The sequence below is a fragment of the Macrosteles quadrilineatus genome, unplaced genomic scaffold (assembly GCF_028750875.1).
Source record: "Macrosteles quadrilineatus isolate MER2022 unplaced genomic scaffold, UCM_ALF_1.0 Scaffold_2__2_contigs__length_208266976, whole genome shotgun sequence".
Lineage (NCBI taxonomy): Eukaryota > Metazoa > Arthropoda > Insecta > Hemiptera > Cicadellidae > Macrosteles > Macrosteles quadrilineatus.
Window position 1 is genome coordinate 189,935,013 of NW_026542595.1, and position 18,183 is coordinate 189,953,195.

At 33.4% G+C, this 18,183-nt stretch overlaps 1 protein-coding gene across 1 annotated transcript in view; it reads right to left on the minus strand.

The window, feature by feature from the left end:
• The window catches only part of LOC128985229 (thrombospondin type-1 domain-containing protein 7A-like), an 82,219-nt gene extending 65,865 nt beyond the window's left edge, over nucleotides 1-16,354 (minus strand). Inside the window, exons 1-3 of the mRNA XM_054404618.1 lie at nucleotides 16,243-16,354; nucleotides 15,899-16,012; nucleotides 4,040-4,167 (exon numbers count right to left, since the gene is read on the minus strand). Of these exons, the coding sequence (XP_054260593.1) occupies nucleotides 4,040-4,167; nucleotides 15,899-16,012; nucleotides 16,243-16,354 (354 nt within the window). The remainder of the gene's footprint in view (nucleotides 1-4,039; nucleotides 4,168-15,898; nucleotides 16,013-16,242) is intronic.
• Between the last annotated feature and the right edge of the window lie 1,829 nt (nucleotides 16,355-18,183).

An 18,183-nucleotide genomic window follows, 5' to 3' on the forward strand; every position in this document is an offset into this window, starting at 1 on the left:
AGTAGACATGGACGTAATCAAAGCACACTTGTAAAAAACGTTTAAAGCATTTAAAAGCTTTAAATTGTCCTAATATTGAAATTTTTGAAAATAAATTATATAGCAATAGTACAGTTTTGTATTTTATTTTTTCAAAGTGGACTAGACAGAGTGACTTATCCTAAAATCCACAGTTGTGAAGGGAAGACACCACAAAGAAGAGTTTAACAATAGTAAAGAACACACTCATTGTTGGCAATCTCCTCTGTCTACAAATAAGCTTATCCGGGCTTGTAGTCTCCTTAATACAACTTGGGTGAAAAGGGTTACAAAATGTAGAAAGATTAGAGAAAACTAACTAATTAGTGGCATGTCACGTTTAGAAAAAAATATTACACACGGTTAATTGTTAGAAGTGGTACTTATGTTACGGAGAATGCAGGGAAGTACATTTCCAAATTTATTTTTTAATAATTATGATCGTGTTTGGTATTTGACTGTTGGAAATAAACTACTAGTAAAATCGATTTTGAAACCTCTAGATTTTGGGACCCCTAGAATCAGTTATCCTTTACAAAGGAAAATGTCTACTAGAGCCTCGATCTATTGGAAAAGAACAGTTCAATCAAACTTATTAATTTTTTTAAAAGATGGTTAATCAAACCAATCGGTTTCTGTTTCTTAAGTTAATTCTTACAAAAATAACAAACCTGTAACAATTGAGCTTGGGTTGAGCTTTTGGTCTGACCTACCTCTGCCGTTTCGTATAAACGCAAGGGTTTGGGGCCCCCGGGTTTCCGAAGGCTACACTTAACGTAGAATTAAAGTTAGGGTGGCATTTTGAAGAGTATTAAGTCACCAAAGTATGGTGGTTTGTATATGTTTAATATCGTACCATAGAGACTGAAAATATTCAATATGCTCAGTATTTTTTAGAGAAAACTTAAGAGGAAAAAAATTGTCAATAAAAACCCAATTTATATGATAATTTCTCAGACCACAATCAAATGTTGACCTACTTTTCTTTTTTAGACAACTAGACAAGAGAGATGTCCCCCATTTTTTGATTACGTTATAAAATATTCCCATAAGCCATACCTCCAAAATAAAAGTACCGGTGAATAATATATTAAAAACAAAAGATCGATTCTCGAATCCATGTTTTATTACAAGATTAACAAAACCTGTTCTATACGTTGCAGTATGTTAATTACAGTAATATTCAGTTAGATCTACAAACTTTATGCACCACTAGGTTACTTCACAATGAGGGAACTTTACGAGAGAAGTCCTACAAGGTGGAACTTGCCCTCCATATTGCACCGGGTTTTTATCTGTCTCGGGACGCAAGTTGGACCAAGTTTAGTGTAATGTAGGTTTTTGTTACTCCCTTAAAACCAACTTCTTATTGTACCCCGCAACTTGGCCAGCTGAATGTTGTCGCTGGAGCAACACCGTTTATACGACTCGTTTGAGTAAATTCACCCATTTTATTTCACGTTTTATTTCGCTTCTGGTGATTTTGAGAAAAGTGTCACATAGTTGTCACATGGAACGTTTTATGAGAACTGTATTCGTTGTATATTTGTAGGCAATTTTATGTTTTGGAGAATACGATGGAGATTTTCAAATACTGGGATGATGACATAATCAAATTTCTGAATGTGAATTGATTTGATTAGGAAATTACAGTTCAATGTTTAGTTTGTGGCATGCATTTTGTGAAGAACCGGGAAAAGACCCTTAGGCGTCAAATGAATTGATTTAATTTGAATTGTTTTATGTTAATATTGTGTGTTCTGGCCTACACCGAACTTTAATTCATATTGCACCTGTTAGTGTAAGAGTTTAAAAATATAAACTGAAATGAAAAGCAAAATCTCCTTTGACGCGATAAAGACTATTCGCGTAGTTTTAGTGAATATTTTTCTACTGAACTTAGAACTAGCTTCTGGTATTCATGGTACTTCTTTTTGGTGTACATGGAATTCATGGATTATGGTAATTCATAGAATACTTAAATAAAATAGCATGTTGGATTTTCTTTATTGGTTGAAATATATTTTTCTAAGTACCTATTTTGTTATTTCATTTATCTCAAAACAATTTTAACTTAAAGTTTTTTAACAACTGTTCCAGAAAAAAGAAATATTTTTAAACCAATAACTCAACGAGACAATCAGTTGGGATCCCCGAAGGTGTTTCCCTACATAAAAGTACTTTGGAAGTACAACACTAAACCGGAATGGAGGGGCTGTTAGATCGAAAACAATGAGGTAAGTTTGGGGTTGATATTGCGCTTGTGGCAGCTTAAAGTTGCAGGGTAGCGGTAGACTATTGTATGGTTATATTGTGGTCTTCTTATCTACTTACTTTCATTGTCTTTTGGTAAGAGGCGTTTGTTAAGGTGTTTGGGGCCGATTCAATTTCACGAGCAGATGGAAAATAGGGGAAGTATGGATTGTATGCATGGATTTTGTAAACATTTCTTATCTTTTCTATGCACAAACAATGCAATTTATGTTGTAGGACATTTGCTAATAAAACACTACTATTAGTTTCGAATAACGTTTTGTACCGAATTATCAAAGAATGCTACTTTCGATCTTTGTAGATGGAGAAATGAGGTGGCTTAGTAAGGACGAAAAGAAAATTTTATTTCATATAGTGTTACAAATATTTCATTCATAATATATGAATATATGTATAGTAAGCAATACATGTAACCAAAACAATACAGGTTGAAATAGAATGGTTGAATATAGAATGTTTTATGGGGAAAAAGCTGAAGAAGGATAAATTTAAATAAATGATTCAGAATTAAACATCTCTCTGAGGGGTTTAAAACTTGTATGTGATAGCCTCATTGAGAAATTCTTCCTTGTTCAAAAAGTATTTTTTTCAGAGAATAAACCCCCTAAGGAATACAAATGTTGTCGGATGATAGGAAAATAGATAAGTATACTATATGTAGTGAAATTACGTAATGTTCGTATTCGTGATTGGATGATTCGAATTCTCTTATAGAAATTTGAATGACATGTAACTTGCCTAGGAGATGGCAGATTTATCCTAAGGAATACAAATACATTCAGAAATTTACACATTCGTTTATATAGAGAGAAATAGTAGTAAATAAGACTTAAAAATAGCACATCGTTATGTAGATACTTAACATTTTGGAACTCATGCTCAAGAATAACATAGCAAAATCTATTTGTGACTGTAGAAAGAATCGTGGGAACTTTGAAGCTTCGTTATTTCACAAACTCACTTATCGATTCCGACTACAGTAGACAATAGTTGCTGAAAACCATTGAATCTAAATCGAGTGAGAACCAACATGCCATTTGTCAACGGGATAGCAATGAATGCTTATATCTAAAAAAAGATCAGCATTTGACAACAAAAAGGCAACTTTTTTTGCTGTTTATTCACGAAAAAGTTAAAATTGCCAAAGGCGTAAAAAACTGTTTGCCTTCAAATCTGAAGGTCGCTGGTTATATTTTAAACAAAATCGATTCAATTTTTTCACAGGGCTATCAACCAATTTTTTTTGTCCTAGGACGCTAGGCACGAGCCCGGAATTGTTTTTCACATTACTTCAGGCTAGACCTAAGGGTTGCGGCATTATCACTTAGATAAAATCCATTGGTGACTTGGCGGGTATCGAACCCGGGACCCCAGGGACTGAAGTCCCGCGCTCTAACCACTACGCCACTCGCTCCCCACCCAGATGCATTTTTTTTTCATAGGGCTATCAACCAATAACATCTCACAAAAGATCAACAACAAGATCCACTACTAACAACAATGATATCCACTAACAACGACTTGTTTCTTACAAAAAACATTGAAAAATGCCAATCGCATCAATTGTATTAGTAGCCTAGTGGTTGTAGTGCTCGTTTTCAAATGTGAAAATCGTTGATTTGATTTTAGGCAACATCCATTCTGGACTTAGTTGAACTAACAATCGGATGGCTTTAGATATTGTAAATGCCAGGGTTTGGGCTATAATTGGGTTGAAATAATCAAAATAAAAAGCTAAAGTGCTTACCTGGAACCCCTCGTGTGACGTTAGTACGCAGGTGACGTTACGCTCCATGGAGCCAGCTCCCATCTTGGAGAGCTCCGAGTCTCCAGGGAGGCAAGGCCCCCAGTCCGCCACTCTCCACTCCAGGTGATCTGAGGAATAAGACAGACTCTGTACAATTTGTTCAACAAACATTGATTGTTAGAGAGTTTTACTCTTCATTTTAAAGAATCCAAATTTTTGGGAAGTATATCGGATAAGATATTTCTTTGACAATAATGTTAAAATTATGTTTTTTGTGAATTGATAAATTATATGAAAAGTTTTTCAAATGTATTTTCAAATAAGTAGACATTGTGTGTGTGTACGAGATCAATGTGATCATAAATTTACTAACAACTAACACACAGAGATACTCACTATTAACCTATTACTAGGTACCTTTTTGTAAGAAAACAAAAATAAGTACAAACTAAGTAATGTTTGTTGTAAGTTTATTAATGTTAAGTTTTTGTTGATTCAAGAATAATTTTTGACATTTTCCATAACTGAAAATAAAAACAGAAACCACCTGATGGTTTCAGGAAGATGTTGTGATCTTAAGTTCTAAAAATAATTAGTTATGGATTGAAGTAGAGATGGTATTCCTTCCTTACAATTATGTAAAATATCTTCAATTAAGCTTGAAAATTAGTATAATATGCAAAACTGTTGTCTTATTGTAAGCTCTCTTCTCTCAATAAATTTAAATTTAATGATTTAAAAAATCTGGCTTATGACACTGAATTCGCTAACTAAACCTTCAGCAGATATATTAGGTCACTGTCAAGAAGATAATTCACTAAAAACACATTGTTGAGAATTTAGAAACTGTTGACACTATGTGTTTTGGGATAAAACTGTTTAAGGTTGTCCTAAATAACAATAAGAAAATAAACCGAAAAAAGTGTAATTGTTTAGTTAATTCCTCAAACAATATGTCCTAATTGGTTTACATCAGGCCACTAACAAGCCGGAGCTTTAGGCACTTTCAATAAGTCTTAAGACGTTCTCCAGTTTACCTCCAGATCCTAAAGAAATTTCTTCATCCAATTTTCCGCTTCCTTTACTTTCTTCACTAAACAATTCCATTATGAAATATTTTCAGAGAACCTGAAAATAACTTCATATTGCGCGATTCTACAGATAAGCATTATTTTTTACACTATAAGTGCGTTACAAAATTTATTCAGTAAAATATATACTTTCAAACATCGTCATGGATTAAATTTTTGAGTATTTTTTTGCATATTCAAATCTATTAAACTGGCTGCGAAATCACAAAAGAAGAAACTTTAAATAATTATAGATATTTAAAATCCACCTAATTGGTCTCCAAGATTTTGAAAAGTTTAGAGTTTTCTTATAGGACATTCTTAAGAAAAGTAGTTAAATAACGCCACACACAGTATCACAAAATTTTTCACTAAGATCCAAAAATGAGTTTTCGCAGGATCAAGACCATATTTCAAGCAAAGTGCTAAACATATCTTTACATTCAACCAGAAAAAAGTACATTAAACAATTTTCAAAACGCTTGTCCAATAAATGAAGCACAATTAAATCATTTTGATCCTTCGGGTTTTGGTTTAATAGTTAATGAAAACAAGGCAGATAGAAGAATCAGGAATAAATAATTAGCTCAATAAATTTACAGCTGATTCGTGGAACCAAGAGTTCGCGGAAAAAAAATTCCTTACTTCATGTGTGATATGTACTCTAAACACGTATACATTTTAAATTCCAACAACAGTTTTCCTCGTATAAATATTTACAACCACCTTGTTCTAATTTCTCAAATCAAAGCCAATTTCCTTGTTGTAAATAGACTGAATCGACTTGTTAACATTTTTACAATACGTTTTTCTCAAAGAATTGGTGACAGTTGTATGTAACGATTTATTTTGATTTGGAATAACATCGATACGGCAAGAAAGTTTAAATCGATCAAGCTGAGACTGTTTAATATTATAATGTTGCCTTCCAAACAGTCAACAGTTTCTTGTTATTTGCTCAAGACCCGTCTTAAACACGTCAATCTCAACTTGGGGCAATTTCAACTTTTTAATTGGACGTTAAATAATGTTTTCCAGTTAAATTTAGTTTGCAACTTTCATCGGTTATTTGAAAGTTTCTTTTTTTGTTGTGGACTTCAACCTATTATTTAAAGTTACTTAAATTGATTGTAGCAAGTTTTTAGACTATTTAGTGAAATTGAGGCAAAATTTGATAGCCATGAATTTCATCTTGGTAAAAAATATAAATAATGTACAGTATTTAGTATAGTATTTAGTTTCCATTTGAGTCTTCAAGTATGATTCTTATTTATAGTGAGTTTACATTTTGAGTACAAAAATTGTACGAAAGCTCCAAGAAATGTTAATAAAAACGTTTTGTAACCATACAACTTTATTTTGTGACGTATTTTTGAACTGAAATCTACGCTGGGTACAAAACAAAACATTTTACAAACAGAAACACTTGTATTTTATTTCCTTTTTGAAAAGACCCTAAAGATTCTTTAAAATTTCATTCAGAATCAGAACCTCTAAATCAATGTATAACGAATTTAGTCCGTGAAATTAAACAACATAGCCTAACCTAAATAAAAACGTCTAATAATCTTAAAAAGTCAACTGAGAAATGATTGGGATATTGTGATGTTACTTATCCAACACATACAAAAATGTTAAATTTATATATTACAAACGTAATAACTAGAAAAATAAAGAATAAGTAAAAACGAGTTGTATAAAAACACGACCATTGTTATATTGACATCAAAATAAACTTTGACACAATTAATCACTGCTTATAAATATTGGTGGAAAAAAGTGCGGATACCTTCTGCAAAATACAAAAACAATCCATTTCGGAACTTCAAACTGTATGGTTAAACTAATAGATTTCGAATTAATTGAGTTGTACTAAAGAAATTAATATATAAACCTTAATAAAGGCAATACTAAAATGCAAACTTTTGAGGAAAATCCCTTTACAATTAGAGGAAAAACGTTAATAAACCAACAAACTTGAATGGTAAAACAAAACATGATCCACACTAAAATAAACAAGAATTTAATAAAAATATTCTGCAGAAATGCAAGTGACCTTTTCAACCAAGTGCAGTGAATAGTCAAGACGTCTGATGTGTAAGTAAATATGTAACGAGGGCTTTTTGCTGGATGTCATACACTCGGACTTTACTTAGTCCCCAACGTATCTTCATTTTACAATCTTTGAGTCGACACACTATTTCTACAAGGTGTAAAAGTTAAAAGTAAAGGGTACTTTTTACTTTCTCTACTTTACTCTACTTTATTTTATTTCAGACATTCGGCTAGGTAAGCAAGGCATTGCAATCATATAAAACGTGTTACCTATAACACTTACATGTATATTTCACCCCTGTGATATCATTGTTCATTTTGGCCAGGTTAGGTAAGGCTATATACAGTAGTTAAAATCATACAAAATATACAGGTCAAACTGTGTATAGAAAATACAATGTAATAGTTAAATAGGTTAGGTTTGTATATGGAGATCATACACGCTACTGTTAAGTGTAAAACTTAAGTAAATTTTTGTTGAGGATTTTTTTTATTTATTTAAATCTCACAGTTTTTATTGTGTAGCCTACATTTGGTGTAGTACGGTTATAAATAACATAGAATAAGTCAGAATATATAAATGCATATTTTTCAAGGTTATCTGATAAATAAATAAAGGTAATAGATTCAAATTGCAACTGCCATTGCCATTTCTCCAATCTCCAGTGGTTGAAAAAGTGGTGAGTGACCACATAAATTTTTACTTTTACTTTTGTGAGGTTTTATGTGTCTCTATGGTCTTATTTAAAGGTAAGCCTGCTTTCCTGTCAATTTCCTTAATTTTTCAAGAATTGTTAAGTTAGCGTTACAACCAATTAACCAAAATTACGCAATAATATTTAAAGTGGCGAGAAAATTGAAAAGTACCAATTATTACCAGATTTTATTGTAATACTAGCAGAATACCCGTCCTTCGTACGGGGTTTTTGGCATATAAGTATAAAATACTTATTGCAGTGATGGGTGAGGAGACGTTTTAAGAAAATTTGGTCTTTTAATTTATACGGGATCCTATAGTAAAGCACACATCTACCATAGCCCTAATGCTCTACCACTGCACCTAAACCATTGAAAAAAGTATAAAGTTTTCATTATAGATTTTAAGGTATAATAAAAAAAAAATGTGTTCAATGGTTTGCACTGTAGAGGAAAAGCTATCACAATGGTTCCAAACCTGTCAATAGGGTAATTTTATAACATGTTTCAGTGAAATTATAATCAGGCAAATAGGAATTCGCTCAATCTATAGGTTTGCTGCGGCCATCTTAATTATTTCCTATATCCATGAATGATTTCTTTTACAACGAATTATTCCCTGTAAAATCTTATTACAGCATTTCACAAATATTAGAACAGACTCAGTAAAATAGATCATAAACATAAACAAATTAAGTAACTGAAAGAATCATATACTAATGAAATTACATTAACATATGGTTTGACAGCTCCATTTAAGTAATGTTAAATAATGTTTACATTCGGGCTAGTGACATCATTATTTTAAATTTATAATCCTTACCCTCTCTGTTCTAATATCCGTGCATTATTTAATATGTTTGAACCAGCTGAGTGGAATTATGAAATCAAAATTAATTTGACAGTTAGTTCTGCTTGTTTACATTTTTAAACTTTGTAGGTTTGTTCTTTGTTACCATGGATACCACCAATCAATATTTACTTTTAAATCTCTCGCCTCAAATTTGTGAAAGCCCACGGAGCAGAGCCCTAGGACAATATCGAAGCGGAAATAGTTCTTTATGTATCCTCGGAGCTATAGCTTCATTTGTGTGCAATTTGAGCCCAGTCGGTTCAGTAGTTTTTGAGATTACCTCATACAAACACACACACACACAGACACCACCTCTTCTTTATAATAGTATAGATTATAGTATTGTTTCTATAATTCAAAATTTTTTTCTGATACATTAAAGACATGTACCTTTATTCAATTTATAAAGTAAAATTTATTATTTTCATATTTAAAAGTAAAAAAAAATCATAAAGTCTTTTTTATATCATCTGCGTTTTCGTTATGTTCGAAGTACTTTTAATTACATGATTCAAACGATAAAGTTGTGAAGCCTTCTATCGTTTTTTCCGTGATGATGTAATAAATGTATTATGTAGTTTAACGGTATGTAAATTGAAGTGCAAAAGGTCATTACAAATATATAGACATCTCAACTAATTTTACTAATATTAGGATTACTTATTGATACTACTTGCGAAATAAAATAGACTGTTACAAGTAAGTGTTTTTATTTTGTGAATTCAAGTAAACAGCAAAAAGTAGAAGTAAAAATTAGTTGTAATAATTTAAGAAACTCCATGAATTGTTTGGTGACACAACTTTTCAAATCAAGTAGACAAAAAAGACATATTGTAGTATCGATCTTAAACAAAGACTGTCAGAGCTTGAGGGTTCCGAGTGACCTTTGAACTTTCAAACATCTGTTGTCTTCTTCTCTTGTCTTGAGTCCATATTATATTTTGTAGGATAAAATACAATTTGAAGAATAGAATAGAAAATATATTTTTTATCAGAAGTAAAAACTTGCTTTATTAAGGTGAATGTAATTAAATGAAATGTTTTTGAAATGAATTAAAATTAGAAGATGCGGTACCTGCAATTTGAAGCTCAAAAGCACATGTTCAAGGTGATTATTACGAAGAGCTTTCTATATAACATAAGTAATAAATTCATTAAAAAATATATTTGAATGTTACCAATATTGTAGTAGTAAATTAAATGTTTTTGATTTTAAATAAAGCAGTTTTCAACTCATGCTGAAAAGGAATGTGCCTATTTGGATTTAGTTTGCACCTAAATAAAGGTTAGAGGTATCTTTCCGATATTAGGGAAAACATTACTATTAGTCTGATACAATATACCATGTCTATTGTAGTTTCCAAAAAAATATACAGTATTTTAAAATCTCGATTAGAAACAATATACATACACGGATGTTGGTTTGATTTAATATAAACAAATCCTTCATGTTTTAATATTGGTTGAACCATGTAAATGCCCTCTGGATAGCTCTTACATTATTTTTACAGCTAGGTTGTAATACCTGATTATTGTGTAATTGTAATAAATTTAATTACTATAATTATATACTTTACAAAGTTACTTTTTGCTTAATTATACCTTAAACTAAAATACTTATTCGGAACTCAGCTTTTTAAATTAAATTCACCAACCCATAAGGAAATAATCGAGCAATTCCTAGTTCAAATTCTGGTCCGCATAATATTTTAGCTGCGAGTAACTATTAACCTTCCCATATTAAGTAATAGAGTATTTTAGTATTCAAACATAAAAAACTGGGAATATAAAACTTTTGGGATAAAACAAGGTCGGTTTGAGCGTGTCGGAATGGATGACACGCTATCAGAAAGAACACGCCCTAACCCTTGAGGCACATTTCGGACTTTTAAAATCCTCTGTTCGTATTTGTCCATAAAAGTGGCAGGAGACTATTTTACTAACTTAATTTTAGAGGGAAGTAAAAAGGAGCCAAAAATTTTAGTTTTTACATATAATTATGGTACAGTAGATAGATTTATTAATTTATTTACAAACCAAGTCATCTTTTCCAAATTAGTTTTATGTGTCAGTTAAGTGACTTCTGAGATGTAAGCTTAAAACTTGTGGGCAAAAATATTAATGTTAGGCTATACGAGCAATAAATAAAAATAACTACCAACATAAATTTTAATTGGTTTATTCGAACGTTTATCCACACTAAGTGTTGCAGAAAAATCATTCATAAAGAATTTTGTATGGTTTTTACTATTTACTCAATTTTAAATAACTTATTGATTAGCATTTCAGTAGTAGGTTTGTTTCCACAGGTAAAATAAACAATCTCCCCACACTATTCGTTTTACTTTGAGTATAAGTTTATAAGATCTTAAAATTCATTATTATGTACGAAAGAGATAAATTTTGACCAATCATACTGGTCTGGCCCAAACTAAAAGACGTTCCCCGACGCCTCTTGTCGAAATCGACCATCGTTGTCACATCTTTGATTACCACAATATACTGTTGTTCACAGGTTTATTGCTGACATTTTTCATCACTTAAAAAAATTCACAAAAAAACGGTGGTGTGTTGGTAAAAAAGACTTGTTCCAACTACAATTCTTTATAAACATTAAAGTTTCCGAGATATGCATAACAGTTTTAAAATTCATTCAATGACTCTGGTACCTCAAGATCACACTCTAGCATAGTATAAATAAACAATCTGTTTATACTGTCAGTATAAATGCAAAACATACTACAAAACTAGGAAGCGGCGTTTAAAAGTTGAAGACAACTTTGAAAGTCTAGAATGTTTAATGAAAGAACTTTTGACGGGTGAATATAATGGGTTAGCTGCAAAGATGAGCGCTCAAGGTACACCTTAAGGTGTTATTACTTTTCATACCAACTTTTAAATACCTTATACTACTTTCTCTAAATATCTTTAGTCGCTGAATTTTACGCAAAACTTACTCAACTTTTTAAGAAGATTGGATTTTCAATTTAAAAACACCTTTGGTAATGTATTTAAGGGATTTTTTTACCACTGCATGGAAATAATCACATTAACTCAACACATTGTATTCAACCTGTATACAGTACGCAAAATAGCTCGTTTTTAGTTTCAATAACTGGAGTGGAGTGATTGAATACATTATATTTGAGTAAACTCTTTTCAGTCAACGGAATTTGTGACTGTTATTCGTTAAAAAAACGCCTTTACTATTTTGCAATTGCTCGAATTCGAGCAACAGGTGCAATATTTATACCATGATTATGTTTATATTTATTATATTTATATTTATTTATATGATTATATTTATATTATGATTATTGTATTATATTTATTTATAATTATATTTTTCGAGTCAAAGCAAATATTTATACTTATACTGTTTTTGGTTGGTATGGATATTGCTCATGGTATCTTCATTTCATAGTTGAAACATTTTCAGGATATTTGTGAGTTCGCATTACGTTTTAGAACTTTGTATAACGACCTCAAAACTTATGAAAAACTGAAATACCAACTACATACCCCCGCGTGGCTAAATTCAAACCCAATTCTTTTCCCCGAAGTTTGTGGTTAATTGTTGCTAATTGTTAGAATTCCAATGACACCGCGTAGGACCGTGTAGGAGTAGTTGCGGAGTAGTTGTTGGAGAAGTTGTCGGAGTAGTCTAGATTATGTCACAATCTGCCAGGCATACCACTACCGGGAGGCGCGTGTGCTCCCGCTATCTCCCTGTCCCGCCACCTCCGAAACCAAATCTGTCCCGCCACCTCCGAACCCAAATCTGTCTCACCACCTCCGAACCCAAATCTTTCCCGCCACCTCCAAACCCAAATCTTTCCCTCCACCTCCGAACCCAAATCTTTCCCGCCACCTCCGAACCCAAATCTGTCCCGCCACCTCCAAATTTTTGAGTGACACTTATCCTGCATCTGCCTTGGTTGATAAATATCGTTGCGTCCCAAAATATGTGGGAATAGCACACCTATGTTTTTTCCTTCCACCATGGCTGCATCCACGGCTGCGAAGCCCCGCCAACTAATTACTTCCCCTCCCTAGTATAAATAAATCAACCCTACGTTTCATTTAATTTTTATCAAAATGCTGAATTTGTGTCACAAACGCATAATGTTTACAGTTGTTACGTTAAGCAAATGGTATTTTAGCAAAAGCTTTCGTCTAGAATGTTAGCGTCGGCTGCTAGACTTTAAGAAAATTAATTTCTAAAAAACTGAATCCTTAACTAAAAATATGGCTTCGACATTCCCTAGTTCTCAAAATTATCTTTCTTTCAACACAAAAATCGTTAAAATCCGTTAAGTGGTTGATTCAGAATCTTGAAATAAAAATACCCTGTCACGTTATATATATACAAGCTGTTGGCCCATCTTACGTACGAGAATCAAGTGGTCAGTTAAAATTGTGTTTAATTCAGAACAGCTAGTTATGTATTTTAAATCCGATAACTATTTTAACCCCCTGAAACAGTTCTCGGGAGCAGAGAATTCGATTTGTAATACAGTACAGCAATGGTCCTACTTATTTCTGTGGTCTACTAATATTTACTAATCTTTCCTATTATCAATGACAAAATCATAGACTAAATAAAATAACCTCATAGTTCTAAAGAATATTTTACCATACAAAAATTTTTTAAATAAAGAAATTATACCCACTGGATATTTTATTATCAATTCTTAAACAAAATATTCAATATTGATTATGAATTGAGTTTTGAAGATAAAAAAAATATTACAGTAATTTGTCATGCATATTTCAAAAAAATTCTTTCAAAATCCCTTACATGGGTACCTTAAAAACGGTCCCAGGGCTAAGCTAAGTTATCACGAAATCGATGGTGTATAAACCTACTCCATACACGAAAATACAGTGATCAATCTTTTCTGGTATATGATACCATAGTTAAGTAATTGTAATCAAACTAAAATGATAAATGAATGTGCATTAAGTAATAAGTTTGAATATGTTGCTATAGAGTTGTGTTTACAAACTTTATAAGTCTTTTAGTAATAAGAATTCTTGTTATAAAAATTCTACATGTATATCTGGTGTCTGAGATTATCACTGCAAACAAATGTACAAACAAGCCGACACCTCTATTATACTTTTAAAAATACCAATATTGTAACAAATTGACTATACACTTCTTGAATGTTTAACCATAGACTAACCAATACAAGTATACTTCCCATCTCCCTGTAAATTTTGAAGCTCGTTTCTCGTGTCTAGTTCATGTCCGGCGACACTGGTGGCTAGTGTCGACGAAATTGTTTCTATTATTTAAGAGTTAATTTTATGGTTTGTGCTTTAATGTTTGGTTATATAACTAGAGGATGAGTTATTGGTGAACGGTTAAACGGGGTTTTAAGTGACTGAAATAACGAGAAACAAATTAATTCAAATTCATTTTCATAGCCCCAGGATTGCGTAATATGACATATAATGGTTAAAACATACCTCGTCAGACAATCCTTAACATGTAGTGACGAAATTGCTACATATGTTTCGGTGATTATTTACTGATCTCCACCATTGTCAGGCAAAGAAAAGGATCCACTTGATGTGCGTTCAGAACACTTAAGTCACATCACAACATAACATTCAGTCTGCTTCCTGCCTCAGCAGTGCGTGTAATTGATAGGCCTATCATTTTCGTTTTATGTTTTGTAAAATGTGTGTTTTATTGATTTATTCTGACGATATATCAAGTGGATCCTTTTGTTTGCCTGACGATGGCGGAGATCAGTAAATAACCGCCGAAACGTATGTAGCAGCTTCGACACTACATGTTAAGGATTGCCTGACGAGGTATGTTTTACCATTATATGTCAAACAAATTAAACACAACATCTAGAGTGCACCGGACAGATCTACTTTAAATTGGCTTCAGCTGTTCCATAAGGATGGGAAATATACAAAGGGAAGGGGGGGGGGGGTTTAACTTATGAATGAAGGGGTGTATGATAATGGTATCAGGTAGTGGCTAAGAAGGGGTGGTGGTGGGTGGGGCTTCGCCCTTGCGGAAAGTCTTAACGCAGATAGTAACCGAGGATTATAAGGGTCACTCTTAAATTAGGAGGTGGCGGGACACGGAGGTTCAACAGCGGACGTTGCAGATGAAGAAAGATTTTTGATGGGAATGAATTTGATGCCAACAGTATGCAGCCTTGGGACACGATGGGCCGACTTCTAGTAAAACGATCAAGCATGTATGAATAATCTACACTAAGCCTGATTCTTCAGTTATACATTTTGTTAACATGTACTTTGTTTTATTTTTGGTGTTGTTTGAAGTGGGTTAGAGTCAAAAATTGAAGCTAAATCATATAACTTAAGAAGAGTACGAAATATTTGAATAATTTAGAATCAAATCTGAAAAGACTTATCCTTAAGAGTTAAACGAAAGTTTTGACCTTCTAGAACAAATCTGTGTTTGGAGGTATTGTAAACTTAACTTTGATCAACTAGTAGTTATTGATTACCTGATTATCAAATCAAATTAATTCAAATAAAAATCTGTTTTATTTTGAAAATTGTTTACAATATATGCAATAGAAATAAGAAAAAATAGTCACGTATAGGCTGCGCAAGAACTGGATGCGGGACGAGCTCTATGACAAATGTTGAAATTGATATACAAATAAAGCTTAACTAATAAAGATATTATGTACAACTAAGCTATGATTAAAGTAGAGTGTTTATTACAAACATTTTAGTTTATACACTTACAGTAGTTTAGGACATACTTTTCAGCTTACAGTACTTTAAACGGCGTAAAAATGTAAAAGTATGATATTACAATATCAATGATGTGTTTTCATAACCCCCTCAAATATGATTCTATATATATGTTCATGTATTATTAAACCAGTTAAATCTTAAGGACTTATGTCGTAAATTGAATAACCGGTGGCTAACTTATGTGCAGATCCAGCCAAAGATTATGTAACTTGTAGTTTAGATTATTTTAGATTATATTTAGATGTTACTTCTATGTATTCGCAATTGATTAAAAATTATAGACATTTGCAGGGACAATAATATTTTCATAATGAAAACACCTGAAAATTTAATGACGGTAGTGTAGACAGTAGACACTTTGGTACATAAACTCTTACACTCATACCCTAATTCATGAAATTTCCAATAGAAAGATAATTCCCTTACCTTTGTGATGTCTACAGGCCACAAAGCACGGTTTAGTCCTGGAAGGCTCATCTCTAGGCTTGCAGTGGTACAGTGACACAGCTCTGTTGTTGTGAATGTCTTGAGACTTCATCTCTTATCAACCTCACTACTGTATACACTATATAGGTAGCACACATTGATGTTCCCTTACCTTTGTGATGTCTACAGGCCACAAAGCACGGTTTAGTCCTGGAAGGCTCATCTCTAGGCTTGCAGTGGTACAGTGACACAACTCTGTTGTTGTGAATGTCATGACACTTAATCTCTTATCAACCTCACTACTGTATACACTATATAGGTAGCACACATTGATGTTCCCTTACCTTTGTGATGTCTACAGGCCACAAAGCACGGTTTAGTCCTGGAAGGCTCATCTCTAGGCTTGCAGTGGTACAGTGACACAGCTCTGTTGTTGTGAATGTCTTGACACTTCATCTCTTATCAACCTCACTACTGTATACACTATATAGGTAGCACACATTGATGTTCACTCACCTTTGTGATGTCTACAGGCCACAAAGCACGGTTTAGTCCTGGAAGGCTCATCTCTAGGCTTGCAGTGGTACAGTGACACAGCTCTGTTGTTGTGAATGTCTTGACACTTCATCTCTTATCAACCTCACTACTGTATACACTATATAGGTAGCACACATTGATGTTCCCTTAACTTTGTGATGTCTACAGGCCACAAAGCACGGTTTAGTCCTGGAAGGCTCATCTCTAGGCTTGCAGTGGTACAGTGACACAGCTCTGTTGTTGTGAATATCTTGACACTTCATCTCTTATCAACCTCACTACTGTATACACTATATAGGTAGCACACATTGATGTTCCCTTACCTTTGTGATGTCTACAGGCCACAAAGCACGGTTTAGTCCTGGAAGGCTCATCTCTAGGCTAGCAGTGGTACAGTGACACAGCTCTGTTGTTGTGAATATCTTGACACTTCATCTCTTATCAACCTCACTACTGTGTACACTATATAGGTAGCACACATTGATGTTCCCTTACCTTTGTGATGTCTACAGGCCACAAAGCACGGTTTAGTCCTGGAAGGCTCATCTCTAGGCTTGCAGTGGTACAGTGACACAGCTCTGTTGTTGTGAATATCTTGACACTTCATCTCTTATCAACCTCACTACTGTGTACACTATATAGGTAGCACACATTGATGTTCCCTTACCTTTGTGATGTCTACAGGCCACAAAGCACGGTTTAGTCCTGGAAGGCTCATCTCTAGGCTAGCAGTGGTACAGTGACACAGCTCTGTTGTTGTGAATATCTTGACACTTCATCTCTTATCAACCTCACTACTGTGTACACTATATAGGTAGCACACATTGATGTTCCCTTACCTTTGTGATGTCTACAGGCCACAAAGCACGGTTTAGTCCTGGAAGGCTCATCTCTAGGCTTGCAGTGGTACAGTGACACAGCTCTGTTGTTGTGAATATCTTGACACTTCATCTCTTATCAACCTCACTACTGTGTACACTATATAGGTAGCACACATTGATGTTCCCTTACCTTTGTGATGTCTACAGGCCACAAAGCACGGTTTAGTCCTGGAAGGCTCATCTCTAGGCTAGCAGTGGTACAGTGACACAGCTCTGTTGTTGTGAATATCTTGACACTTCATCTCTTATCAACCTCACTACTGTGTACACTATATAGGTAGCACACATTGATGTTCCCTTACCTTTGTGATGTCTACAGGCCACAAAGCACGGTTTAGTCCTGGAAGGCTCATCTCTAGGCTTGCAGTGGTACAGTGACACAGCTCTGTTGTTGTGAATGTCTTGACACCAGACTTTTCTCTCTCGCTGGCCTTCTCCACATCCCCGTTCTACGTAGCAAGAACCCCAAATATCTACAACAAGTTACATTTTCTTAGTCCCTTATCATAAGAATCATGTGATTACTTAGAAATATCGAATTGTGAAAAGTCATTAGTTTTTTGACGGTTTGAAAATAGACACAGTCCATTGGAGTATCAAAAGGTTTACATATGTTTTATACACCATCGTTGTATAAAAAAATTAGTTAGTTTTATACATCGATAGGTGGTCCTGGCAACAGAAACAGCCGATCTTAGACTGGAAAGAAGGTTTACAGATAATTTTCGTTCTACACCCACACTGCATTCATACGTTAAAGTAGCTGTGATAGTGAAATGTTTTTACCATTGGTGGAATTGAAACTGCAGTACATGTACGACTTCGCATTTTAGTAACACAGGAACAATTTTCTTTATTTATATTTAA